The sequence below is a fragment of the Serinus canaria genome, chromosome 5 (assembly GCF_022539315.1).
Source record: "Serinus canaria isolate serCan28SL12 chromosome 5, serCan2020, whole genome shotgun sequence".
NCBI lineage: Eukaryota > Metazoa > Chordata > Aves > Passeriformes > Fringillidae > Serinus > Serinus canaria.
This window is the reverse complement of record NC_066319.1, coordinates 61,495,944-61,522,393: the sequence shown is the minus strand read 5'-3', so window position 1 is coordinate 61,522,393 and position 26,450 is coordinate 61,495,944. Positions and strand designations below refer to the sequence as shown.

Below are 26,450 nucleotides of genomic sequence, written 5' to 3'. Positions count from 1 at the left end.
TTTTCCTGCTCTTGTTAGAACCTTCTTCCCCACTAACAGCCTCCTTCCTCTGCAGGATCCTCTGCCTTGCCTTCAGGGCTTGCTGAGGAGAATCCAATCCCTGCAGCTCAGAGGGGACCCAATTCCCAAATTCCTGAGGGGCACAGCCCCCCCAGCCCTGGTGCCCCAGTGAGGAGGGTGGAGGGGCCCAGCTGGGGGGACCCCAAACCCCCAGCACCACCCCATGTGGGCATCTCAGGGTTTTCCCTATATTTTCATGGTTTTTCCCATTGTTTTCCTCCCGGATAGCAGGAATTCCTGCTGGACCCTGAGCCAGCAGCTCCCCTGGGAGCCCTGCCAGGCTGAACCCGCTGGTGACCTCTGCACATCCCAATCCCTGCAGCAGCTCCCTGCCAGCCCTGGACAGCAAATCCCAAATAACCCCTTCCCTAAAGCTGTTTAGAACAGACAGGGATGCTCAGGTGCTGCTGGAAATCCCTTTTTATCTCCCAGCACTGGTGGCTGTGGAAATCCCTTCCCTGTGCTCAGCTGTGAAATTGCAAATCTGCTTGGGCTGGCTTTGAGGGGATCAGGATTGCTACTGAGCCCCTGAGAGACCCCTCAGGAAAATCCTGGCTCCTCCTCAGCAGCCAGTGCCATCAGTCTGGGATCCAGGCTCTGGATCTGCTCCATCAGTCTGGGATCCAGGCTCTGGATCTGCTCCATCAGTCTGGGATCCAGGCTCTGGATCTGCTCCATCAATCCAGGATCCAGGCTCTGGATCTGCTCCATCAGTCTGGGATCCAGGCTGTGGATCTGCTCCATCAGTCTGGGATCCAGGCTCTGGATCTGCTCCATCACTCTGGGATCCAGGCTCTGGATCTGCTCCATCAGTCTGGGATCCAGGCTCTGGATCTGCTCCATCACTCTGGGATCCAGGCTCTGGATCTGCTCCATCAGTCTGGGATCCAGGCTCTGGATCTGCTCCATCACTCTGGGATCCAGGCTCTGGATCTGCTCCATCAATCCAGGATCCAGGCTCTGGATCTGCTCCATCAGTCTGGGATCCAGGCTGTGGATCTGCTCCATCAATCTGGGATCCAGGCTGTGGATCTGCTCTATCAATCCAGGATCCAGGCTCTGGATCTGCTCCATCAATCCAGGGTACAGACCATTCCTTCCTTGGATGGAGCAGAACCAAGGATCTCCTTCCTGGGTTCCATACCATGGACCTTTTTTCCTCAGTCCTTCTCCATCAGTCCAGGGCCCATGGTCATGGAACTCCTGCCCTGCTCCCACTCCATCAATCCCAGGTCCCTCCCATGGATCTCCTTCCTCATTTCCCTGCACCATTCCCAGCCCCATCCCACAGTTCCCCTTCCCCCCTGGCACGGGCAGTGTGGCTGAGCTCACTCTCCGGAGCACAGGCTCCTTTTCCTTTCTGGAAAGATGTGCGGGAAGCGTTTCTGGGATCTGGAATTGCAGCCCTGGCAGCAGTGGAGCTCTGCTACCACCTGCAGGGCTCCTGCTCCGTGTCCCAAAGGCAGCCGAGGCTGTGCTGCTCCCTGGTTTCATTCCCGAAGGTTTTCCCGTCGCTCCCTGACCCCGCGGAGGTCGCACACACCGCGGGCAGCTCCCGCATCCCCGCCCCGCTCTGAACAAGGCACCGGCGCCAGGAATGCCAGGAAATGTTTTATTGGTGCCCAGCACAGCAACCGCGGGTGCCAGCACACGGCATGGCATGGAACAAACCCTCCCCTGGCATGGGACAAACCCTCCCCTGGCATGGAACAAACCCTCCCCTGGCACGGGACAAACCCTCCCCTGGCACGGGACAAACCCTCCCTGGCATGGAACAAACCCTCCCTGGCATGGAACAAACCCTCCCCTGGCATGGAACAAACCCTCCCTGGCATGGAACAAACCCTCCCTGGCACGGGACAAACCCTCCCCTGGCATGGAACAAACCCTCCCTGGCATGGAACAAACCCTCCCTGGCATGGAACAAACCCTTCCCTGGCATGGAACAAACCCTCCCCTGGCACGGGACAAACCCTCCCTGGCATGGAACAAACCCTCCCTGGCATGGAACAAACCCTCCCCTGGCATGGGACAAACCCTCCCCTGGCATGGGACAAACCCTCCCTGGCATGGAACAAACCCTCCCCTGGCACGGGACAAACCCTCCCTGGCATGGAACAAACCCTCCCCTGGCATGGGACAAACCCTTCCCTGGCCCTGCCCCATTCGGGGGGCACCTGCCCTGCCCCTGGCCCCCCCAGGATCCCCAGCTCCTGTTCAGCCTGGAGAAGAGGAGGCTCAGAGGTGCCCTCATTGCTCCCCACACCTTCCTGCAGGGAGGCTGCAGACAGAGGGGGGTCAAACTCTGACAGAACCAGAGGACACAGCCTCCAGCCAGGGCAGGGCAGGGACAGGTTGGGGATCAGGGCAGGGACAGGTTGGATATCGGGGAGAAATGTTTCACCCAAAGAATAACAAAGCACTGAATGCTCTTCCCAGGGAGGAGGTGGAATCCCCATCTCTGGGTGTGTTTAAAGAAGCCTGGCCATGGCACTGGGTGCTGTGGGCTGGGTGAGGTGTTGGGGCACAGGTTGGGCTGGATGATCTCAGAGGTCTCTGCCAACCTCATCGTTCTGTGATTCTGTGATTCTGTGACTCTGTGACTCTGTGATTCTGTGACTCTGTGATTCTCCAGCCCTGCTGCTCCCCGCAGTCCCAGAGCCGGCAGCCAGCCCCGCACGGGGCAAGGAGCGTCTCCCAGGAGATGGAGCCGTCACGGCTGAGATTCCACCTTTCCCTTGGGAAAGAAGGGCAAGGACGGGAGGGGGGGGTGCCGTGGGGCTGGCGCGGCAGGGATGCCCAGGTGAGCCCTGGCATGTCAAGGATGCCCAGGTGAGCCCAGCCGCACACCTGGAGCCGCAGGGATGCCCAGGTGAGCCCAGCCGCACACCTGGAGCCGCAGGGATGCCCAGGTGAGCCCTGGCATGTCAAGGATGCCCAGGTGAGCCCAGCCGCACACCTGGAGCCGCAGGGATTCCCAGGTGAGCCCTGGCATGTCAAGGATGCCCAGGTGAGCCCAGCCGCACACCTGGAGCCGCAGGGATGCCCAGGTGAGCCCAGCGCACACCTCTGCCGTGCCCACAACCCCCGCAGCCCCGCAGCCCCTGTCCCTCCCCGCGGGCTCCTGGGGCAGCTCCGAGCGCTCTCGGGGTTCCCGCAGCCCTTCTCCGAGCAGGGCACTTGGCTGCCCAAATCCGGGCTCATTTATTATTATTATTCTGCACAATCTCATCGGCTCTTATCCCTCAGCAGTGACCTTAGGATAGCGCGTTAAGCCTACAGAAATAGCATTTGTAATTAATCTATTTCCATAAGATTAGCATGTCAAATGTCACAGGGATGCGTGTAAGATCCCTTCGGAGCCTCAAATCCTCTTGTCCGAATGGCTTTGAACCCGCGGCGGGGGCAGAGGAGAGCGAATAGAGCAGCGGGGGCGGGGGCTGCCAACGGACCCCTCCCCTGCCCCGGCACCTCGGCTCGGGCTGGGGCTGCCCAAATCCCGGAGCTGCTCCATCCCCCGTGGGGGCGAGGCCAAAACCTGCTGAGGTCACCCTGGGAGAGGGGACAGACCCTGCAGGGCCGGGGTGAGGGTGCCTGAAGGATTCTCACCCCTCCTCTACTCCCATCCCATCTCCTCTGCCCTGTCCCATCCCATCCCATCCCATCCCATCCCAGTTCCAGCTCCACTGCTCCAGGATGTGTCGATGCCATCTCGGATCTCTCCCCGCTCACCCTGGCTCCATCCTTTCCAAACCAGCAGCACAATAATGCCAGGGGGATCTCAGGGATTTGTTTTATCTTCCTCTGGCATGAAAACACCTTGTACCGAGTTCTTGCCTGTAAGGAAAATCCCTTTCTCCTTCCAGCACCAGACATTTTTCATTTTAATTTTGTGTGTTCTCCTGCGGGTCGGTGGGAAACGCCCAGATCCCAGCAGGGCTCTGCTGGGAATTCTCTGCTCATCCCAACATTTACATTTCAGCTCAGGCACAGCTGCTCTGGGCACCCTGTGCCAGGGCCTGCCCACCCTCCCAGCCAGGAATTCCCAGTTCCCAATCTCCCACCCATCCCTGCCCTCTGGCACTGGGAGCCATTCCCTGGCTCCTGTCCCTCCATCCCTTGTCCCCAGTCCCTCTCCAGCTCTCCTGGAGCCCCTCCAGGCCCTGCCAGGGGCTCTGAGCTCTCCCTGGATCCTTCTCCTCTCCAGGGGAACATTCCCAGCTCTCCCAGCCCTGGAGCAGTTCCATGGCCTCTCTGGGATGGAAGTTTTCATCTGGACTTTTGTACTTTTGTGGCAAGAGGAAAATCTCCTATTTTCTAAGCACAATCTTCCTCTCAGGAACTCCCCCCTTTAATTGGGTTCTTTGTTGAGTGCAGCTCTTTTGTTTTGAGTAATTAAAAACTATAACCTTTACTAATTAAATTTAATAATTAAAAAGTAATTTTGAAAGCAGGCTCCTCAAATAGAGTTATTTATTTCTTTTCTTTCTGCAGAACAAAAGAATTTTTCTGTCATCAGATCCTCACTGAGGCTGATTCGGGGGGGAAATGCTCCCCTCTCATTCCAAGGATTATCCCTGATCCTGGTTTCTGTCACTTTATCCAGCCCCAGGCCATCCCACGGATTACCTCTGCCCCCCTTCTGTCCCCATGTCCCCATCCCAAATCCCCCTTTCCATCCCTTTGGTTCCTCCAGGAACATCCCAGGGGTAAATCCCATAAAATTCCAAATCCTGTCCCTGCCCCAGGGCACTGCCAGGGTAAATCCCATTCAATCCCATATCCTGTCCCTGCCCCAGGGCACTCCCAGGGCTGCCCCAGTGCCCTGCAGACCCCTCCAGCTCCCTCCCAGGGATGTCCCCAAGCCGCAGGGGACACCGAGCTCAGTCCCAGCCGCTCCCCTCGCTGTCATTCCCAGGGACCCCACAGCTCTGGGCACTGCTCTGGCACCACCCCAGCCCTTGGAATTCTCCCTGCTCCCATCCCCAGCCTCCCTGTCTGGGTTTGAACAGCCAGGTGTGTGCTGAGGAGGGCAGGAGCCTCCCCTGAAATGGGAAATGGAAATCCCTCCCTCTGAATTATTGTAATTCTGAAATGAAGGGGGTCAGGCAAAGAGATGGGAATGGGAATAACAGTTCTGTATTAGGGAAATTAAAATACAAATGCAATAGTATTTTATTACTATTAGAATATAGAGATATAGATTCAAAAACATTTATATATATATAACTCTCTTATCTATTTATCTATTTATATCTATAAAACCCCTGCCAGAGTCAAAGCAGGCCCTGTCCCCTGTGTGTCAGGGTGGTGGCACAGTCCCATCCCAGGGGGGCTCAGGGTGGTGGCACAGTCCCATCCCAGGGGGGCTCAGGGTGGGGGCACAGTCCCATCCCAGGGGGGCTCAGGGTGGTGGCACAGTCCCATCCCAGGGGGGCTCAGGGTGGTGGCACAGTCCCATCCCAGGGGGCTCAGGGTGGTGGCACAGTCCCATCCCAGGATGGCTCAGGGGGGTGGCACAGTCCCATCCCAGGGGGGCTCAGCCCTCCTGCAGTGCCAGCTGTGGCTCTGCTGGAGCAGGGATCCTGCCCAAGGGGGGAGTTTTCCTCTGCAGCTCCAGGGCTGCTGGAGATGGGCCTGCTCTCCCTCTGGGAATGCAGGGCAGCAGAAAGCTGCTCCTCTGGGAATGCAGGGGGCAAAGGCTGCTGGGCTGTTCCCAGGGCAGATTGGATCCAGGGAGGAATGCTTGGCTCCTCCCCTGGGCAGAGCATCTCCCATGGGATGGTGGAATTGGATCAGCCCTGCAGGGACACTCAGTGGCCATGGACAGCAGAGATCTCCTGGAGGGAGGGTTGGCTGTGGGAGGGATAAAGAAACCTGCCCCAGGAACAGCAGAGAGCTATAGGAGCACCAGGGGTGGGATGGTCAGGACAGACGGACGCCAGAGATCTCTGCAGGCAGGGCTGGAATTTGGGGTTTATTGCAAAGGGCCTGGGTGCAGGGCCCTGCTGGGAGCTGCCAGGCACAGCTCAGAGCAGCCCCAGAGAGGGAGAGAGAGGTAAAGGGAGAGAAGGCAAGAGCGTGCTAGAGAGGGTGAGAGAGTAAAAGAGAGGGTCAGAGAGCCAGAGAGTACAAGGTTCCCATTCCAATACCATAAATCTTCTGTGCTGAATATTCTCATTCTCACTCACCAATCCAGTACAAGACACAAATCCTACAGCATTTACACACAGCCTGTAAGAATCATTACATTCCCACACTGTGTTCCATTTTAAACCCTACAAACTCCTCTCTGGGCCCCCCTGCCAAGCCAGCAGGGTCTGCTCTGCCCCTTGGAGCTGTCTGCAGGCAGAGGGTGTTGTTCCATCCCAAGGGGATTCCCTCCAGCTGGCCATGCCATTGTTTTCCAGCTGTTCAGTAACTGAGGGATCTCAGAGCTGCTTTCATTTCAATCTCACTCACAGTTTCCATACTCTCAAAATCTTTTTGCCAGGCAATCATATTGATCAGGCTTTTCTGTTTCACCTTCCCCAACAGAGAACTGCCCCAGCTCTGGCAGGTGGGGATGGAATTCACACCCCAGCCACATCTTCCAGCCTGAGACACCCCCAGAGCCTCCCAGGCTGTCACAGTGGGGCTGGCACGGAGCTGCCCCAGCGCTGGCTCCACTGTCCCGAATTCTCCCCGTGTCACCACTCATCTCCAGCATCTCCAGGCAGTATTAAAATGCTTTTCTTCCCCCATTTTCTCCCTCTCTTCCTCTTCCTGCTGCTGGAAATTCGGGATGACACGAGGCGATAAGCTCTGTCACTTTGAATTAAAGCAGCTGGGCTGGGTTTATCTGCAGCAAGGGGAATGCAGATAAAATGTGATATCCCTGGGAAGTGTTATAGATACATATTAAAATTGTGGCTTTTTGCAAGTATTCCAGTGGATTCTCTCTGTGTGCTGCTCCAGTAACTTTGCTCTAAAGATCCAGTTGTTGTTCCTGCTGCCCATGGAGCTCAGTGCAGCAGCTGCTGGCAGTGTCCTTGTGTTCAAATGCCTGCTGGGCTGGGAAAACTGTTGGGAAGGATGAAAGTTCTACAAGAAAGTCTCACAGCTCTGTGTGCCTGGCAGAAAGATTTTTGAATGTAGAACCTGAAGAAGGAACGGAGATGGAAGCAAGTTTGGATCTGGAAGAAAAGAATTGCAGAGCCAGCCTGACTGGCTGACCAAGGAGCAAAGGGTGTGTGAGTGAGAAGGGGTTTGATGGCCCAGAGCAAAGGATAAACCCACCCCAAACAAGAAGATGTTTGTACCCAGCACAAAGAGAGCTCAGGCAAACAAGGCACAAATGTGGCAAGGAGAAAAAAGGGCTCAGAATTTCCCACTGCAAGAAAACTGAAAACCAACTTCTGGCTGGAGCTGCAATGTGCTGACTGTGAGTGCCTGGAGAGCAGTGCCATGGATGTGGGAACTGGAGCAGTTATGGTGGGCTGGAGGGAACAGTTCAGGCACAGATTGGTTCTGCTGGGTGGAGATGCTCAGCAAAGAAAAGTCAATAATGCACTGTGACCTAAACTCAGGGTCTGCAGGCCTGCCTGCAGCTGGAGCTGACAGTGTGGGCACAGCTCTGTCACCCACGGCCCTGGGCTGCTGGGACACCTTGGGTACAATAAACTGCATTTTGTACACAATAAACTGCATTTTGGACGGAATAAACTGCATTGGAAGAGCCCCTGGAGCGCCCCATCCCTCATTCAGGCTCTTACATGAGTGTGTGAGTGTGTGCTGTGTGTCACTGTGCCCCAAAGATCCAGCTGTGGCTCCTGCTGCCCACGGAGCTCAGTGCAGCAGCTGCTGGCCCTGGGCTGTGTTCAAATGCCTGCTGGGCTGGGCTAACAGCCCCTGCAGCCAGGATCAGCACAGCTGGACAGATGTGCCCAGCAGCAGCAGCAGCCAGGGCTGGAGGCAGTGTGGGCCAGGGCCCAGAGCTGGAGGGGATGAGGATGGACTGAAAGCAGAGCCCAGGGATGGGCAGGCTCTGCCAAGGGGGCACCGAGGAGGAGCCAGGCTGGGCAGTGCTTGGAGCCTGGGAGCTGCTCTGGGGAAAAGTTTCCTGTGCAGAAGGGGCTGGGAATGGGCAGTGCCATTCCCATTCCCATTCCCATTCTCACTCCCATTCCCAATCCCACTCCCATTCCCATTCCCACTCCCATTCCCATTCCCATTCCCATTCCCACTCCCATTCCCATTCCCATTCCCATTCCCACTCCCATTCCCATTCCATTTCCATTTCTATTCCCACTCCCACTCCCATTCCCATTCCCATTCCCATTCCCATTCCCATTCCCACTCCCACTCCCACTCCCATTCTATCCCTACTCCCATCCCCGCCCTGCCAGGGATCAGGACCCCACTCCAGTCCCTGGGTCTGGCCACCTCCAGCCTCCCTCTCCCAGGATTTCACCACCCTTCACTCCATCCATTATTTCCACAGCTTTCTCCCTGTGCTGGGCAAGGACCTGCAAGGAAAAAACCTCGGAAGGAAAAAAACTGTGGAAGAAAAAAAAACCTTGGAAGGAAAAAACCTTGGAAAAAACCTGTCTGCCTGTGTTTGTTCCTAGCTGGGCACCAGCCTGAGCTGAATTAGTTGAATCTGAATCACCACAAACCCCTGGGGAAATGGAGGGGAAATTCATAAATGATTATCTCCAGCTCTCCAAATTAATCTGCACAAATAAGTAAAGCACTTTTCCATTTAGGATTTAAAATAAACAGGAGGGCAGAGAAGGCTCAGCACACGCTCGGTGTGTGCACTGGCACAGCTCCAAGTGTTCCCTTGGAATTCCAGGGCTGTGTGGGGAAGGAGCAGCAGCTCCAAGGGAAGCAGAAGCCCTGGCACAGGTGCCCAGAGCAGCTGGGGCTGTCCCTGGATCCCTGGCAGTGCCCAAGGTTGGACACTGGGGCTGGGAGTACCTGGGACAGTGGGAGGTGTCCCTGGAATGAGATGGGATTTAAGGCCCCTTCCCACCCAAACCATCCCAGGATTCTGGGACTTTTTGAGATTCCCCTTTCTCCATGCAACCAGGAGAAGCCAATTCCAACCTGTTCCCCACCTCTGCCTGCCCAAGGAAAGGCTCTCAGGCACCAGGACCCCCTCCACTGACACTCCCTCATCCCTCCATTCAGGGCAGCTGGGGGGGCTGGAGCGGCTGTGCCTGTCCCTGTGTGGTCCCACAGTGACATCCAGAGCCTGTCCCTGTGCCACCCAATGGTGACATCCAGAGGGTGTCCTTGTGCCACCCAGCAGTCACACTCAGCAGGATCCAGCAGTGACATCCAGCCTGGTCCATCAGTGACACCCAGCGGGATCCAGCGGTGACACCCAGCGGGATCCAGCAGTGACACCCAGCGGGATCCAGCGGTGACACCCAGCGGGATCCAGCAGTGACACCCAGCGGGATCCAGCGGTGACATCCAGCCTGGTCCATCAGTGACACCCAGCGGGATCCAGCGGTGACACCCAGCGGGATCCAGCAGTGACACCCAGCGGGATCCAGCGGTGACATCCAGCGGGATCCAGCGGTGACATCCAGCGGGATCCAGCGGTGACATCCAGCGCGGTCCCACAGTGACATCCAGCGCCCGCCCGGCCCCGCTGCAGCCCCGCCGCCGCCGCCGCTCCGCCCCCAGCCGGCAATTCCAAGGAAAAAGCGCCTTTCCCTTTCCCTTTCCCTTTCCCTTTCCCTTTCCCTTTCCCTTTCCCTTTCCCTTTCCCTTTCCCTTTCCCTTTCCCTTTCCCTTTCCCTTTCCCTTTCCCTTTCCCTTTCCCTTTCCCTTTCCCTTTCCCTTTCCCCGGGAGCAGATCGGGACAGCGGCTCCTCGGGAGCGCTGCCGCCGGCCCCGCTCCTCCCGAACTCCCGGCACTGACGCGGACAAGGCGCGGACGGGGAGCTCGGAGCCCAGCCCAGCCCTGTGCTGCGGGGCCGGGGCACCAGCGCTGCCTGGATCATCCCTGGTACCGCCCGGATCATCCCGGTACCGGCACCGGCACCGCCCGGATCCTCCCCGGTACCGGCACCGCCCGCATCCCTCCCGTAGGGCCCAGGGAGAAGGCTCCAGGGAGAGCTCAGAGCCCCTGGCAGGGCCTGGAGGGGCTCCACGAGAGCTGGAGAGGCACTGGGGACAAGGGATGGAGGGACAGGAGCCAGGGAATGGCTCCCAGTGCCAGAGGGCAGGGATGGATGGGAGATTGGGAACTGGGAATTCCTGGCTGGGCTGGGATTGCCAGAGCAGCTGGGGCTGCCCCTGGATCCCTGGCAGTGCCCAAGGCCAGGCTGGACACTGGGACACCCTGGGACAGTGGGAGGTGTCCCTCTGAGGTCCTCCTGGAGCTTTCTCCAGGCTGAACAATCCCAATTCTCCCAGCCTTCCCATGGATATGCCCCATTTCCCAGAGCAATAATTCGAGTTAACATCCCAGCACTCTGATCCTGTGTGTGCTGAAGTTTGTCCAAGTGCATTAATAATAAATTAAAGCAGTTTGGGGGTAACAACCAGGATTTGATCCTAAACAAGCTGGAGAAGTGGGGGAGAAGGGGCAGCAGCCATGGAATGAGGACATTCCATGGGAATGGGAGCAGCTCCAGAGGCTCCAGCACTGAGCACCACACAAACCAGGATTTCCCAGGTTTATTTCATCACACAGCTCTGAATCCAAAGGAATCAGCAGAGCAATGCCTGGAGCACAAGAACAGCACCCTGGGAACTTCCAGAGAATCCCCAGACAGCTCAGCTCTCATCCTGTGCAACTCAAAGGCCACTTTTGTGGACAAAACAAAACCAGGATGTTGCTGCTTAAAAAAATAAATAAATATTTACAGGTAAACCACGAATCCACAGGGATCAGTTTTTACCCCCAACTAAAGCACTCTGGCCAAGCCCAAGTACAAAATTCCCTGTACAGTTATTAAATCCTGCTAAAAATCTGAGTTTTCCTTGGGTTTAAAACACAGCACTCCACATAAGGTCAAAAAATAAAAGAAAAAATAGGAATTACCATGCAGTTCTTTGTGCTTCAGATCAATGGGAAGAATGGAAGGCAATTTGGGATGTTTTGCATTGTTTCCTACAGTGATTGGGGATTTATGGATGGGAAGTTCACTGTAGCAATGTTATCTCCCAGAAACAATATTTGTAACATGGACAAAAGTTCCAACAGCTCCTGGAAGGAAAGCATTCCTAGGAGGAGCTGGTAGATTATTATCTCTTAAAAAGCAGAAATTGTGAGTTGTATGGACACAAATAAACTCATTTAACCCATTGTAAACTGCAATTGGAGAGACAAGGAACTGGATCTGGATGAAAATTGGGAACTGTCACAGCTTAGCTGCAGGTCCTTGGTTTTGCAGCTCCCAGCCAGCCATTCCCATGGGATTGCTGGGTTTCCACTCAGCTTTGCCCAGGCACTGAAGGGACAGGACAGAAATGGGGATGGGGTGAACTGCAGTGACACAGCCCCCAAGCTGATCCATCTCCAGGTAAGGAGTTCAGCAACAACAGCAGGAAAATTCTTCAGGCATTTCTCCTGCAGAGTCAAAACCAGTTTCTGCTGCTCTCCCCAGCGGGGCAATGTCACACCCACAGCACAGGGACAGTCTGGGACATCATTCACCTCCTGTGACCTCATTCCAGTGGAAGGATTCCCCAGGGAAAGGGGTGGAACAGGGTGGTCTTTAAAGCCCCTTTCACCCCAAACCATTGGGGGGTTTATCATTCCCACTGCCTGGAGAAAGGGAATGAAACATTTTACAATTTTCTGTGCTTTGACTTCCACAAATGCTAGATGTTGATATAAACAATCACCATAATAGGGATTTTTTTTTTTTTGTTCTGATTTATGAGTTTTTTTTAATGATGTTTTTGTTGTTTATAGATTTTTTTGTTGTGATCCATCCCTGGCAGTGTCCCAGGCCAGGTTGGACACTGGGGCTGGGAGCAGGCTGGGACAGTGGGAGGTGTCCCTGCCATGGCAAGGGTGGCTCTGGGTGGGCTTTAGGTCCCTTCCAACCCAACCCATGCTGGGATTCCATGATTCCCTCTCCTCCCCACACACAAACATGCAAGTTCAGCTTGGAGCCCCTCCTGTGCTGCCAAGGGATGCCCTGGAATAATGAAATCAGGCTTTTATTGCTGTCCCTGGAATGAAGCCCTGTGGGTCAAATGAACAATTCCAGCAGTTTCAAGGCAGTTTCTCTTACCTAAATTTGAAGTCCTGCTCAGTTCCACCAAATCTGAAGGAGACCTGCAGGATATTATGGTCTGTGCAATCACCTGGGATATGTGAATGATGTTTTATGGTGACAACACCCTCCTGGACTGGAGAAATCCCAGTGATTGGAATGGAGGAACTGGAGGAACCTGGCTGCAACCAGCTCTGCAGGAATTCAGGATAAATCCAGAACACTCAACCCTCCCCATGTAGTAAAATCATAAAGAAATGGCTTTTAAAGCAGCTATTTCAAATATTATTGCACCTTTCAAAATAGCACTGTGTGGGCTTGGAAAACAAAGACCAAACATGTTAAAAAGAAAAGGGAAAGGAAACTCTGGAGGCAAAAAATCCTCAGTACCAGGCCTGGCAATGGGCAGCCACCACAAAAATTTAAGGTAATTGAGATCAGAAGACAAGCCAAAATGTGCTAAATTAGGTGAGTTGGATTTTAAATGATGGTTATAACCCACAGCATCACTTCTCTCTTTCTGGCCCAGTGTTCAGTGAGCTCAGGGCTGTGTGATTAACCCAGTGGGACTGTGGTGAAGCCCAGGAGCTGCTCCTCAGCAGGACACACGTTTGGGATGAGCCCTCTCTGAACTCCCTGCACTGAAAGGCAGAACTGCCCGAAGAACCCGAGCTGGCATCTCCCCGTTTGTGAGAATGGGGGATAAATAAATCTGAATTTATTGGTTCAACAAATCTGAACTCCCCCAAATACCCAAGAGGGAGTTCAGTGCACAGGGGGTGAGGCTGCAGAGCTGCGGGGGCACGGGGGGATGGAGCAAAGAAGAAACCAAACAGTGGAACAATCCAAACATGCTTTATGCACCGAAATCAGCAACAGCCTCGGGCTACCCCTACATTTAGCACCATTGTGAGATGGGAACACTCAGAGGAAGCAGTCGTACAGTCCTTGAGAAAAGGGGAACACGGACATGAGCAGGATGGGATGGGCTGGAGGTTTTATCGGGTCTCATGCTAGGAATGCTGCTGTGATTTCTCCTCGCATTCCAGCTGAAAGCACACAGCAGGATGAAGTCAGTTCATCTAGCTCTCGTTTCTCCACGAGCAGAAAACAGAAGGGGAAAGTTAAAAATGCAAATTCTCTTCGTCAGATCCAAAAACGTCCCGAGGAGGCAATAAATTTGCCTTGTAAATGTCTCCAAGGATCATCCCAGCCCTCCTACCGGGAAGCAGGTGACAAAGGAGAGTACAGGCAACATCCTATGGCATTTATTATGTACAAACCTTGAGATACAGAAACAAGGCAGCCCTTGAGTTACCGGTGAGAAGAAGCCCCGCGAAGCACGGGCGCTTTCCCGGTGCGCAGCACAGGCGGGGCTCAGCCCCCTGCGCTCACCCCGCACGCTCCCCCGCCTCCCCAGCGCCGGGAGCTCCGCATTCCAGGAGGAAGAGACAAAAGCTCTACAAAGGGTCGGATGGACACATTCCCAGCTGGATCCCAGCTCTCTCCTGAATCCACAGCCGCGAGCAGGGTGCCGAACCCAGCCGGGCCGTGCCCCGTGCTCCCGCAGCACCGGCGGGTCCCCGGGAGGAGCGGGTCCCTCCCGACCCCGGGCCGGGCAGCGGGCTCAGCTCCGGCCGGCCCCGTCCGAGGGACAGCGGCCTCAGAGGGCCGTGAGGCCGAAGTTGCAGCGGCAGTACATCATCCCCGCCGAGTCCAGCCACGAGTCCGAGATGGGCTCGTACCTCTGCACCGTGTTCAGGTAGGAGGAGCCCGAGTGCCCCCCCACCACGTACAGGTGGTTATCGATCACCGCCGCCCCCACGCCTGCGGAGAGAGGAGCGGCATCAAACCCTGCGGGAGGCACCCCCCGCCACCCCCAGGTCCTCTCTGCCTAAAGAAATGGGCTGTAAACGAGGAGCCCTCTCTGCTCGGGTCTGACATCCCTTTTGGGCTGTTGTCATCCCCTTTCCTACAGCAGAACAACCTCCCTCTGTGCCAGTGCCCCATCAGGGACTGTGGGACAGATCCATGGAATGTCCTGAGCTGGAGGGACCCACAGGGATCATCCCAGCCCCATCCCAGCCCAGATCCCCAACAATCCCACCCTGGGCATCCCTGGCAGCGCTGTCCAAACCCTCCTGGAGCTCTGGCAGCCTTGGGAATGTGCCCATTCCCTGGGGAGCCTGGGCAGTGCCAGCACCCTCTGGGGGAGAACCTTTCCCTGATCTCCAACCTAAACTTCCCCTGGCCCAGCCCCAGCTCTCCCTGAGCCCTGTCCCTGTCCCAGAGCAGAGATAGGAGCTGCACCACACCCCTGCACCCCTGAGTCTCCACACCCAATAGAACAGTGAGCACAGAACTCCTGCACCTCAGCACTGCTGAAACCACTGAAAAAACAGGAGGTAGGGTAGAATTACTGCTTCCTACAATATTTGTTACAGCTCAGCATTAGTAAACTGAACTTGGAGAAATCAAGACCCTTTCACAGAGTGCTGAAGTGACCCCCACCCACAGATGGAGTCCCTGCCACTCTCCCTGCAGGTGTTACCAGCTCAGACGTCCATCTCTGCCATGTCCCACCTGTCCTGGGCTCCTTCATGGGCCGGCACACCGTCCACTGGTTCTGGTGGGGGTCGTACCTCTCGATGCTGGACAGGTGGGACACCCCATTGTGTCCCCCCACCACGAAGATGAAGCCCAGCATGACCCCCACCCCAAAGTTTATCCGTTTGTCAGCCATGGAGGCCACGGTCTCCCAGGAGTTCTTGCTCGGATCGTAACGTTCCATGCTGCAAGGCAAACACAGCTGTGAGCCAGGGAGCTGGGATGGGATCCACTCCTGGAGTGGCACAGACACAGCTGTGAGCCAGGGAGCTGGGATGGGATCCACTCCTGGAGTGGCACAGACACAGCTGTGAGCCAGGGAGCTGGGATGGGATCCACTCCTGGAGTGGCACAGACACAGCTGTGAGCCAGGGAGCTGGGATGGGATCCACTCCTGGAGTGGCACAGACACAGCTGGGAGCCTGGGGGCTGGGATGGGATCCACTCCTGGAGTGGCACAGACACAGCTGGGAGCCAGGGGGCTGGGATGGGATCCACTCCTGGAGTGGCACAGACACAGCTGGGAGCCAGGGATCTGGGATGGGATCCACTCCTGGAGTGGCACAGACACAGCTGGGAGCCAGGGAGCTGGGATGGGATCCACTCCTGGAGTGGCACAGACACAGCTGGGAGCCTGGGAGCTGGGATGGGATCCACTCCTGGAGTGGCACAGACACAGCTGGGAGCCAGGGAGCTGGGATGGGATCCACTCCTGGGGTGGCACAGCCCCAGCTGGCTCTGCCAGAATCACCACACAGGAACAGTGGAATACAGAGAGAAGGACTGGAGCTGATGGAAAATTCAGTGGTGCAGTTGCTTGGTACAACCCAACAGCAGCACCCAGAATTGTGCTATCACCTGGGAAGCATCAGTCACACCCCAGAGCACTTGCACAACCAAAGCAGCCCAACAGTGTTGCCAAAAGTCAGCTTTAACCTATTTTTATAATATACTCAAAGGCTGGGCTCAATGATCTTAAAAGACTTTCCCATCCCAAACACTTCTGTGATATTTCCCCCTGGCACAGCAGCTGGTTCAGCCTCTCCCATGTCTTCAGGTCACACCCTAAAACCAAGAGGCTCCTCAGAGCTGAAAGCTCCTTCAGGATGTCAGGTGTGATTTTTTAAAATAAGAATTTTAAATGCATATCACATAAAAAACAATCTATCAAAATAATATCATAATCTATTAAAATAATATCATAATATATTAAAAGAATCTGTTTCAAAATCGAATAATCTATTAAAATATCATAAACTAGTAAAATATTAATCTATTAAAACAATATAATAATCGATTAAAATAATATAATAATCTAATAAAATAAAAATGCTGTGGGAAACTGAACACAACGCAGAGCTGAAGTGTATTTTTTTGGCTACACAGCAAATCCAAAACTGCCTTGAGGTTGGCCTGAAAAAAACATCCAGAGAGAAAAAGCCTGTGAGAGTGTATTTCTGTTCCTCAGGAAAAGCTCAAAAGAGGCTGCTGATCCAACCACAGAGGGCAGGAGAGGTTTCAGGATCAAAGGGAATGAATTCTCATTGTTACTGCTATTTTTGATTGCTGTATAGATGGTCAGTCATTAACACCCTCATGGCTCAGAGCTGTTCCTGCCCAGCACAGAGGGGCAGGAGAAAGGGAAGAGGAGATCAGCACAGAGTTTGGAAAAGGGGCTTCATTACCCAGTGTGAGCCTGATTTAATGCCAGAGCCTGGGGAGCCTGGTGCTGCATGGCATGGCCCAGTCCTCACCCCTCCAACCATAAATGAAACCAGAATTATTCACAGAATATGGAACACCCGGAGTTAGAAGGATCAAGGAGTCCAGGGATCCTTTTCCTAACAGAAAAAATAACCTTTTCCTAAAAGAAGAACCTAAAAGAAGAGCCTTTTCCTAATATCCAACCTAAAACTCCCCTGACTCAGCCTGAAGTAAAAAAGTCCCTGCAATTCATCCTCACAACATCTGGTGCCACCCTGCTGAACAATCTCTGTGTCCCTCCCCAGGAACAGGAGTTTCATTCTTTATTCACTTGTAGTTTATTATTCAGCTTCCTGGAGGGACATTCAGGTGATTTGTCCCCATTTGAATGATGGAAAACGATTCCTTTGGATAACTGCCTGTCCCTGTCCATCCACAGGGAACAGAGGGGTTAAAGAGCATGGTGGTACCAGGAAAACTCCTTGGGAATGCAAGGTCTGAAACAACCCCTGCAGTCAGGGCAGGAATGCCCATCCTCAATCCTGCCATGAGCAGTAACACTAATTCAAGATCTGATCAGAGTTTTGTATTCATTTTGTGTGCATTGAGCAAGGGAAAACTCCAGTTCACCTCAGCTCAGGGCTTTTGTGGTAAAGCTCAGCACCCACACTCAGATTTTGCAGGCTTGAGCTCCAAGGCTCAGTAACGTGCAGGCATGTCTTTACCTTTTTGGTAAAATCACCTTTTTAAAAATGAGCCCAAACAAGATGGAACACACAAAGTGAAATAAAAGTAAAGATTTTCCTTTTGACTGATGGGACTGGTGGGACAGAACAGGGATTAATGAGGCCCAGGATCCATTGGAGATTATTTAATGACTGCCCATGGAGTTTGCTGGTGCCCAGGTGGGCACAGGGTCATGCCAGCACATAGAGGGGCAGGACAAGGATTAATGAGGCTGCCTGTGGGGTTTGCTGGTGCCCAGGTGGGCACAGAGCCACCCCAGCACATCCCTGCTCATTGAGGTAGAACAAGGATTAATGAACCTGCCCAGGAAGACACAGGTGACCCCAGCAGGTACCTGTTCATGTGGGCAGCGTGGGTCCCCCCAGCACATACCTGTTCATGTGGGCAGGGGAAGGATTAAAAAGGCTCCCCAGGATGTTTTGCTGGTGTCCAGGTGGGTCCCCCCCCAGCCCATACCTGTTCACATGGGCAGTGTGGGTCAGGCCATACCTATTCACGTGGGCACTGTGGGTCCCCCCAGCCTGTACCTGTTCACGTGGGCAGGACAAGGATTAAAGAACCTGCCCAGGATGTTTTGGTGGTGCCCAGGTGTGCCCAGCCCGTACCAAGGACTCATGAACCTGCCCAGGATGTTTTGGTGGTGCCCAGGTGTGCCCAGCCCGTACCAAGGACTAATGAACCTGCCCAGGATGTTTTGGTGGTGCCCAGGTGACTCCAGCCCGTACCTGTTCACGTGGGCACTGTGGGTCCCCCAGCCCATACCTGTTCATGTGGGCAGGACAAGGATTAAAGAACCTGCCCAGGATGTTTTGGTGGTGCCCAGGTGAGCCCATACCTGTTCACGTGGGCAGGACAAGGATTAATGAACCTGCCCAGGATGTTTTGGTGGTGCCCAGGTGAGCCCAGGTGACTCCAGCCCGTACCTGTTCACGTGGGCACTGTGGGTCCCCCAGCCCATACCTGTTCACGTGGGCAGGACAAGGATTAACGAACCTGCCCAGGATGTTTTGGTGGTGCCCAGGTGAGCCCGTACCTGTTCACGTGGGCAGGACAAGGATTAATGAACCTGCCCAGGATGTTCTGCTGGTGCCCAGGTGAGCCCAGCCCGTACCAAGGATTAAAGAACCTGCCCAGGATGTTTTGGTGGTGCCCAGGTGAGCCCATACCTGTTTACGTGGGCAGGACAAGGATTAATGAACCTGCCCAGGATGTTTTGGTGGTGCCCAGGTGAGCCCAGGTGACTCCAGCCCGTACCTGTTCACGTGGGCACTGTGGGTCCCCCAGCCCATACCTGTTCACGTGGGCAGGACAAGGATTAACGAACCTGCCCAGGATGTTTTGGTGGTGCCCAGGTGAGCCCAGCCCGTACCAAGGATTAAAGAACCTGCCCAGGATGTTTTGGTGGTGCCCAGGTGAGCCCGTACCTGTTCATGTGGGCAGGCCCGTAGCCCCCGATGGCGTAGATCATGCCGTCCAGCACGGCGGCAGCGAAGCAGCTCCGTGTCCTGCTCATGGGTGCCACCAGCTGCCACTCCTTGCCCTTGGGCACGTACTTCTCCACGCTCCTCAGGTAGGACTGGCCGTCGTAGCCGCCCAGGGCGTAGAGCTCGCCGGCCAGCACGGCCACGCCCAGCGTGCTGCGGCTCTCGAACATCCTCTCCAGGGAGCTCCAGGTGTTGGTGTCGGGGTCCCAGCACTCCACGGAGCTCTCGTGCTTCCTGTAGCTGATGCCCTGGCACACGTGGGTGGCGATGCCCCCCACCACGTACATCTTCTGCTCCAGCACGCAGACGCCGAACTCGTAGCGGGGGATGCTCAGAGGGGCCAGCCCGATCCACGAGTCGTTCTGGGGGAAATACATCTCCATGCTGCAGGGCAAACACACAGGCAGTCAGCAACACAAGAACTGCCATGGCTGAAAACGTGCCCCAAAGGGAGGGGAAAACACACCAAAAATAAAACCAAACCAGCCACAGAAACGGGAGAGAGAAAAGCAAATTAGAGAGAGGGAAGCACACATCTGCACTTAGAAATGCATATTTAGAAACTACAGAGAGCAGTTTATAAATGTGCATTTTATCTGCACTCTGTAATTTAAACAAAATGTCCACGTAGCACAAACTAACCTGAAAAACACAGCTTTAAAACAGCTTACTTCTTTGAAACAGCATTTTAAACCTTAAAGCTAAGTCTAAACCTTAAGTCTAAACCTTAAGTCTAAACCTTAAGTCTAAACCTTAAGTCTAAACCTTAAGTCTCCGTCAAACCTTAAGTCTAAACCTTAATCAACCTTAGTCTAAACCTTAAGTCTATAAACTATCTAACCTTAAGAACAAAGCTCAGCCCTAAAGCTCAGCCCTAAAATACCATTTCCTTTTAATTATACTCAGTGTGAGAACACAGTGGGTCTAGCTTGCCCCATATAAAGTCTAGCCAATCTACCTGAATAGTTTAATTAATAAATTAGCTAAATAATTAAGAGGCTATCTGGTACAGAGGAAATGTGATCTGTTCAAAAACCATCCAGGAGTATGAGGCCCCTGGAGGGCTGACAGGCACTAAGAGCCCAGAAACAGGAGCTGCTGAGACACCAGAGAATAGAAATTAAATATATTCTAGGTAATTTTGTTATTATGAAGCACCAAAAAATTGAAAATAATCCAAATTATACTGGGAGGCTACATTTTTATAATCACCGAAGAAGGTGGGAAAGAAGCAGAGCTGAAGAATATCAGAGAATGACTTTATTCACCCAAACATTTTCTTACAAAGCACAAAACCCCCTTTACTTTTGAAGTCTATAAACCCAACAATTCCCAGCCCTGACACCTGGTTTAATATCAGTGACCATCACTGGGAAAATTACCTTGAAATGACTTTGATACCTCTGAACCCAGGAAAGAAGACCCAGCTGTGCCCAGGTTTTCATGTGTTCCTCCCTGCAAGCACAGAACTGTCCCAGCAAAGGAGATCCCAGAAGAGGATCCAGAATCCAGCTCAGGCAGCCAGCCTGGGCACAGGGAACACTGAACATCAGAGCTCTGTCAGTGGCAGCAGCAAGGGATAAATGGATATTTGTATAGGAGCAGCCCCCACACAGCTCAACAGCAGCTCTGGGAATGTTAATCCCACGTTCTAAGCACACCCAGCCACACCAGCTTGGGACATTAAGTTGTTTTTCTCTCTCTTTTGTTCCTCCTGCTCCCTGGAGGAGCCTCAGGGACACTCCAGGAGCTGAGGAGGTTCATTCTGGAATGCAGTGAAGGAGGAGGGGCACCCACCTGGTCCTGCCTTCTCAGACACCTGCCCACAGCTGGGGTTAAAGCCATGATCACACCAGGATCCAGAACTCCTTCATGGAATCCCTGAGGCTGGAAAAGAGCTCCAAGATCAGAGTCCCAGCTGTGCTCACCCTGTCCCCAGCCCAGAGCTCTGGCTGCCACCTCCAGGAATTCCTGGGGCACCTGCAGGGATGGGCACTCCAAACCTCCCTGGGCAGCCACTTCCATTTTCCCTTGAAACAATTCCTCCTGCAAATATCCAATAATTCCTCAGCACAGACAAAGGCAGAGCTCAGACCTGTCCCTCTCTTTTGGATGGAAAAATCCAACAATTCATTGCCAACATTCAGGAATGGCAGCCCCTAAACAACACAGGCCAGCTGGGGAGACAATTCCTGCTTCCAGAGAGGAACTTTTGTCCTAATCCACATCCCAGGATCAACAAGGCAATGGAAAAACTGGACTGAAACCCAGCCTGGCATTACTGAAATATGTTCAGATTAGATTGGATATTCCATCAAAACCAGCCAAAAAATCTTATCAAAATCTTATCAAAATGAGCCCCAAGCTGGAACTCCCAGGTACAACTTTCCATGGGGAAATTCCTGCTGTGCCCACCCTGAGCTGCCCTGGCCCAGCCTGAGGCCGTTCCCTCTGCTCCTGTCCCTGTTCCCTGGAGCACAGCCCGACCCCCCCGGCTGTCCCCTCCTGGCAGGAGCTGTAGGGAAAAGTCCCCCTGAGCCTCCTTTCTTCTCCTTCACTCTGCTCTGATAAAGTCTATCTTAATTCCAAGGATTTCTGATTTATCAGGAAGCAGATTTGTCAGACTGCAAGTTAATTTCTATGATTTGTTTGAAACAATAACAAATCGGGGGGAAAATTAAGTAAAATGAAAATACCTGGAAGGAAAAAATAAGAACTGTGCAGACTTAATTAGCCAGCTTATTAACTCAATCAACAGAATGAAAATTATTCCAGAGCTTTTTTTGTTTGCACAAACAATGTCTGGCACAAACAAAACCCCCTCACACTGCAAATTACTAATTACTAACTGCAAATTACTAATAAAAAAGAATTTTGAACTTGGGGCTCATCCTTGTTAAAAAACCTGCTGGAGAGTTTTTATGGAGGAACTTGGGGCTCATCCTTATTAAAAAAGGAAAACCTGCTGAAGAGTTTTTATGGAGAAACCTGGAGCTTATCCTGGTTAAAAAAGAAAACCTGCTGGAGAGTTTTTATGGAAGAACTCGGGGCTCATGCTGGTTAAGAAAAGAAAACTTGCTGAAGAGCTTTTGTGGAGAAACTTTGGGTTCATCCTTGCTGAAAAACCCTGCTGAAGAGTTTGTATGGAGGAACTTGGGGCCCGTCCTTGCTAACAAAACCTGCTGAAGAGTTTGTATGGAGGAACTTGGGGCCCGTCCTTGCTAACAAAACCTGCTGAAGAGTTTGTATGGAGGAACTTGGGGCCCGTGCTTGCTAACAAAACCTGCTGAAGAGTTTGTATGGAGGAACTTGGGGCCCATGCTTGCTAACAAAACCTGCTGAAGAGTTTGTAATGTGAATGGTACTTGGGGCCCATGCTTGCTAACAAAACCTGCTGAAGAGTTTGTATGGAGGAACTTGGGGCCCGTCCTTGCTAACAAAACCTGCTGAAGAGTTTGTATGGAAAAACTCGGGGCTCACGCTGGTTCAGAAAAAGAAAACCTACTGAACAGTTTTCATGGATGAAAAGAACAACCACACCCCGCCAACCCTGGTGGGACTCCCAGATCTCTTCCAGCCCCAGGGCCTGGGGGCTCCCAGCTGGCAGTGTGGCCTGCCAGGGGTGCCAGGCAGTGCCCAGGGCCGCTCCTCACCTCTCCAGGCAGGCGAAGAGGCCGGCCTTGCCCCCCACGGCGCAGAGCACCTTGGGCGCGCAGCGGGGCCGCGTCAGCAGCATGGTCTGGTGGGACAGTCTGTGCTCGGGCATGAAGTGGTACTTGAGGGCCTCGTTGAGCAGGTGCTTGCAGGTGTGGTCGTCCCGGATCAGGTGGTTGGCCTCGTAGAGGCGCGTGAGGAACTTGACGCTGAGCAGGGGCAGGCGCACGCAGTGCAGCAGCTGCGCCAGGTACTTCTGGCGCTCCTGCACGTCGTACTTGATCCAGGACTCCAGGGCGTAGAACACCGTCTCCTCCGTCAGCACGTTCAGGCAGTCGTTGGACACGATCTCGTCCAGCTCCGAGTGCGTCAGCTCCAGGAACTCCTCGGTCTGGCACACGTCCTCGAAGTTCTGGCAGATGAACTTGTTGGCCGCCAGGTAGAGCTCGCGGCAGCCGTAGGTCTCGGCGAAGCGCGAGATGCCGATGCAGTTGCCGGGGTCCAGCTGGCTCTCCAGGAAGGCGCAGCACTCCTTGACCACCAGCTTGACCTGCAGCAGGTTGGCGGCGGGCAGCAGCGACTCCACGGTGTCCTGCGAGATGAAGACGGTGCCGGTGTAAGCGTACTCCACGATGGCCTGTAGCGCCGCCTCGTCCACGCACTGGAACTCCACCTCGGCGTTCTCCTTCTCCGACAGGTTCCCGGTGAACATGGCCTTGAAGTAGGGGCTGATGCTGGCCAGCACCGCCTTGTGCGCGTGGATCTTGGCCTCGCCCGCGCGCAGCACCACGTCACAGAGCTCCTGGTGCTGCCGCAGCAGGTTGAGGCCCTGCAGGAGCTGCTCCGAGTGCAGCGGGGTCAGCTTGGCCAGCAGGAACGGCGGGGACGACGGGTCCATCTGGGACAAACACAGTTTGGAGCTGTCACTTCACGTTTTGGCACACGGAACAGTTAAAAGGCGTTTTTCTGTCTGGGTTTTTCACTTAATAAGGTTTCTTACTCCCCAATTCCCTTTTCAACCCTTACCTTACCTGCTGCACTTTTTCATGCAGGTTAAATTCAGGACCTTCAAATGTTCATTAATGGTCTATGCTACATTCAACTCTCAACTAAAAAAACCCACAACCATCACTTTTCTTTTTGTTCTGGAGTGAAATGTGATCTGATTGTTCTGATGATCCCTGTGGATCCCTTCCCACTCAGGATACTCAGTGACTCTACATCAAGGGTTTGAGAGAACTGAACAGTGGCTGAAATAGAAACAAACACAGATAACTAAAGAGTATTTTTTACTGGCTTGTTTGAGATGAAGTTTTAAAAGTTCTTAAACTCCTTTTGTGCAGTTCAATTCCTGCACTAAACTCCTGTTGTTCAGCTCCCTGCCTGCTTTGTGCTCCTGGGGAGCAGCCCAGTCCTGCTGTGCATTTCTCTGGCCAGGCTCTGGCAGGAAGCAGATTCCCATTCCCATTCCCATTCTCTCTGCCAGCCACTCCCACAGAGCCAGTGGGGCTGGAGCAGATTCCTGTGCTGCGGATGCACAGAGGAGAGCAGGAGAAAGGGGAGATCCCCACCTCACCTTGTGGCTCCCACTGTGCTGGGAAATCCCTGCTGGGACGGGCTCAGGCTCTGGAGAGCTCAGCGCTGCCCAGGTGAGCAGGGGACAGGCTGAGCACCTGGAGTTCTCAGCACTTCCCAGCACTGGCAGCTGCCCACGCTCCCCAGGAGCTGCAGGAGAGCAGAATCCTCACTCCCCCACACAGCTCCTCTCCCCCAAGTCCCGTGCACATCGTGACACTGGAGCCCCCGGGTACCTGCCCTAATTAGAGGCACCTGCTCTAATTCCAGCTCTGGGAGCACTGCCAGGGTGCAGCAGCTCTTTGTTCAGCCCCCAGTGCTGCTCTGCTGAGAGGTGGAGGGTAGGGATGTGTCAGGATCCTGGGCCACGGGGAAAGAATCCCATTGTTCTCCAGGGAACAACCCCCCCACTCCTCAGCAGAGCAGCTTTTGATTTGCTGCAATGATCTCTGCAAGATCTCACTTCTTTTATCTTCATAATAAGTTCTTCATTTGCACAGCTCCTTAAATGACACCTCACTTGCAGGTGAGCCCACTTAGAAGTACTTAATTGGAAATATTCAGCGTTTAAATACAGAATACAATAGCAGTGACAGGGAAGGGGCTGGAAAACCTCTTACCCACAAAGAGATAAATAAGTTCTCTTATTATCACTCTTCGCTGGAAAAAACAACTGAAATAAACTAATTTAAGTGCATCTGCAGAAGGCAAGATCATAGACAACAATGTTTTCTCTACCACAATTTTGCAGCACAAATTATCCATGGAAAAATTAAAAATTTTAAAATAATTAAAAAAGCTGTCCAGCAGCTAAAAGAATTCATTCTCCTTTTGTGTTTGTGTTCAGTTCCTGGTTTGATCATATAAACACACAAAAATCAGGAAACACAAGGCACCACCACATGGAAAAAGGAGTGGTCCCAGTTCAGCTGCAAAACCTGCCAGAACACCCATAAATAACCACATTTAAGGAATTCTGCACCAATAAAGCTTCGTGTACCATGCTGGTAGAACCTCTCACGGCCAGGCTCACCCATACCATGGATTTGCTGCTCTTTATTTAACTTTTCAGCATAAAATCAGCAGCTGGAACATGAAGCAGCCCTGGAATTGCATCCCAGCCCAGCGATCCGTGCTCGGGACACCAAACGGCCACCCCCGGGCTCCGGGCTGTCAGATCCTCCCAACCTGCGGCTCAAACTTATCTCCGACCGCAGCAGGGACTGGAAACAAGGAGGTTAACCCAGGGAATCCCTGAGCTGGGGATGTGGGCGTGCTGGGGAGCAGCACAGGAGCCGCGGGCTCTGCCCTGCCCTGCCCCGCAGGAGCCGCGGGCTCTGCCCTGTCCTGCCCCGCAGGAGCCGCGGGCTCTGCCCTGTCCTGCCCCGCAGGAGCCGCGGGCTCTGCCCTGCCCCGGCCCGCAGGAGCCGCGGGCTCTGCCCTGCCCTGGCCCGCAGGAGCCGCGGGTCTGGGACGGGCAGGGACGCGGCGGGACTAGCTCTGCGACCGCCGGGGAGCACCGGCCCCGAGCCGGGCTGAGCGCAGCTCCAGCACCCGGGAAAGAGAGACAAACGCAGCAGAGGCTGCCCCGCTTCTGGACCGGCTGCTCTCCCCGCGGCTGTGCCTCAGCCCGCTGCCCCGGCTCCGCTCTCGGCCGGGTCCCGGAGCACGCTGGGCTCCCGGTGTCCCTGCCCAGGGTCCCTCCCAGCCCACAACACTCCGGGTTCCCGAGCACGCTGGGCTCCCGGTGTCCATGCCCAGGGTCCCTCCCAGCCCACAGCGCTCCCGGTCCCTGCGGCTCCGCCACTCTTCCTGTGCCGGGCGGGCCCCCCGCGCAGCCGCTCCCGCCGCATTCGCACCCCGCTCGGGGACACGGCACCGCCGGGAAGCGGCACCGCGGCTGTGTCCCGGCGGGTCGCGACTACGTCCCGGCGGCCGTGTCGCGCCGTCCCCGCTCTCACCTGTGCCGGGGTGCCCCAGGCCCGGCCCGGCCGCGCCGCCGCCTCGTTCCGCCGCTCCGCCACCGCCCGCTCCGTCACTTCCGGCCGCCCCGCCCCGCGCGCCCCGCCAATCAACGGCCGTGCCGCCGCACACACCCACACCCGCCGGTCCTTGGGCGGTACCACAGCGCGCACCGCGCGGGGGGTACGCCGCGCTTTCGCTTCCCCGGCGGTTTTGCTTCACCCCGTCCCCGCCGCTCGACTGACGCTGATCTCCGCTTCTCCGTCACCGCGCCCGGGCCCCGTCTTGCCCGTAGCGGCCTGAGGAGAAGTAGCGGAGGTACGCGTGTCCCCCCCGCTCGCCGCGGCGTGGTCGGCCCTGCGCCGGCGCGGCACGCGGCGCCCCCTGGCGACGGCGGCGTTGCCGGGCGGGGCCTGAGGGCCGCCCATGG

The 26,450-nt window shown here is 54.7% G+C and overlaps 1 protein-coding gene and 1 long non-coding RNA gene across 3 annotated transcripts; one reads left to right on the top strand and one right to left on the bottom strand.

The window, feature by feature from the left end:
• Nucleotides 1–13,126: 13,126 nt before the first annotated feature.
• On the bottom strand, nucleotides 13,127–26,104 carry KLHL28 (kelch like family member 28). Of its 2 annotated transcripts, XM_050975526.1 has the most exons (5): nucleotides 26,020–26,104; nucleotides 22,483–23,381; nucleotides 18,770–19,213; nucleotides 14,871–15,079; nucleotides 13,127–14,114 (listed from the first exon to the last, which is right to left on the bottom strand). In XM_050975526.1, the coding sequence occupies exons 2-5, from the start codon at nucleotides 23,379–23,381 to the stop codon at nucleotides 13,951–13,953; spliced, it is 1,716 nt and encodes a 571-aa protein (XP_050831483.1). In that variant the 5' UTR covers nucleotides 26,020–26,104; the 3' UTR covers nucleotides 13,127–13,950. The 2 variants fall into 2 exon arrangements, with proteins under 2 accessions (XP_050831483.1, XP_050831484.1); XM_050975527.1 differs by lacking the exons at nucleotides 13,127–14,114; nucleotides 14,871–15,079 and adding an exon at nucleotides 18,324–18,411 and having other exon boundaries at nucleotides 18,730–19,213.
• On the top strand, nucleotides 18,064–18,889 carry LOC127059701 (uncharacterized). Its single transcript, XR_007777757.1, has 3 exons — nucleotides 18,064–18,168; nucleotides 18,252–18,697; nucleotides 18,758–18,889. It is a non-coding gene; the product is annotated as an uncharacterized LOC127059701 (long non-coding RNA).
• Nucleotides 26,105–26,450: the final 346 nt, after the last annotated feature.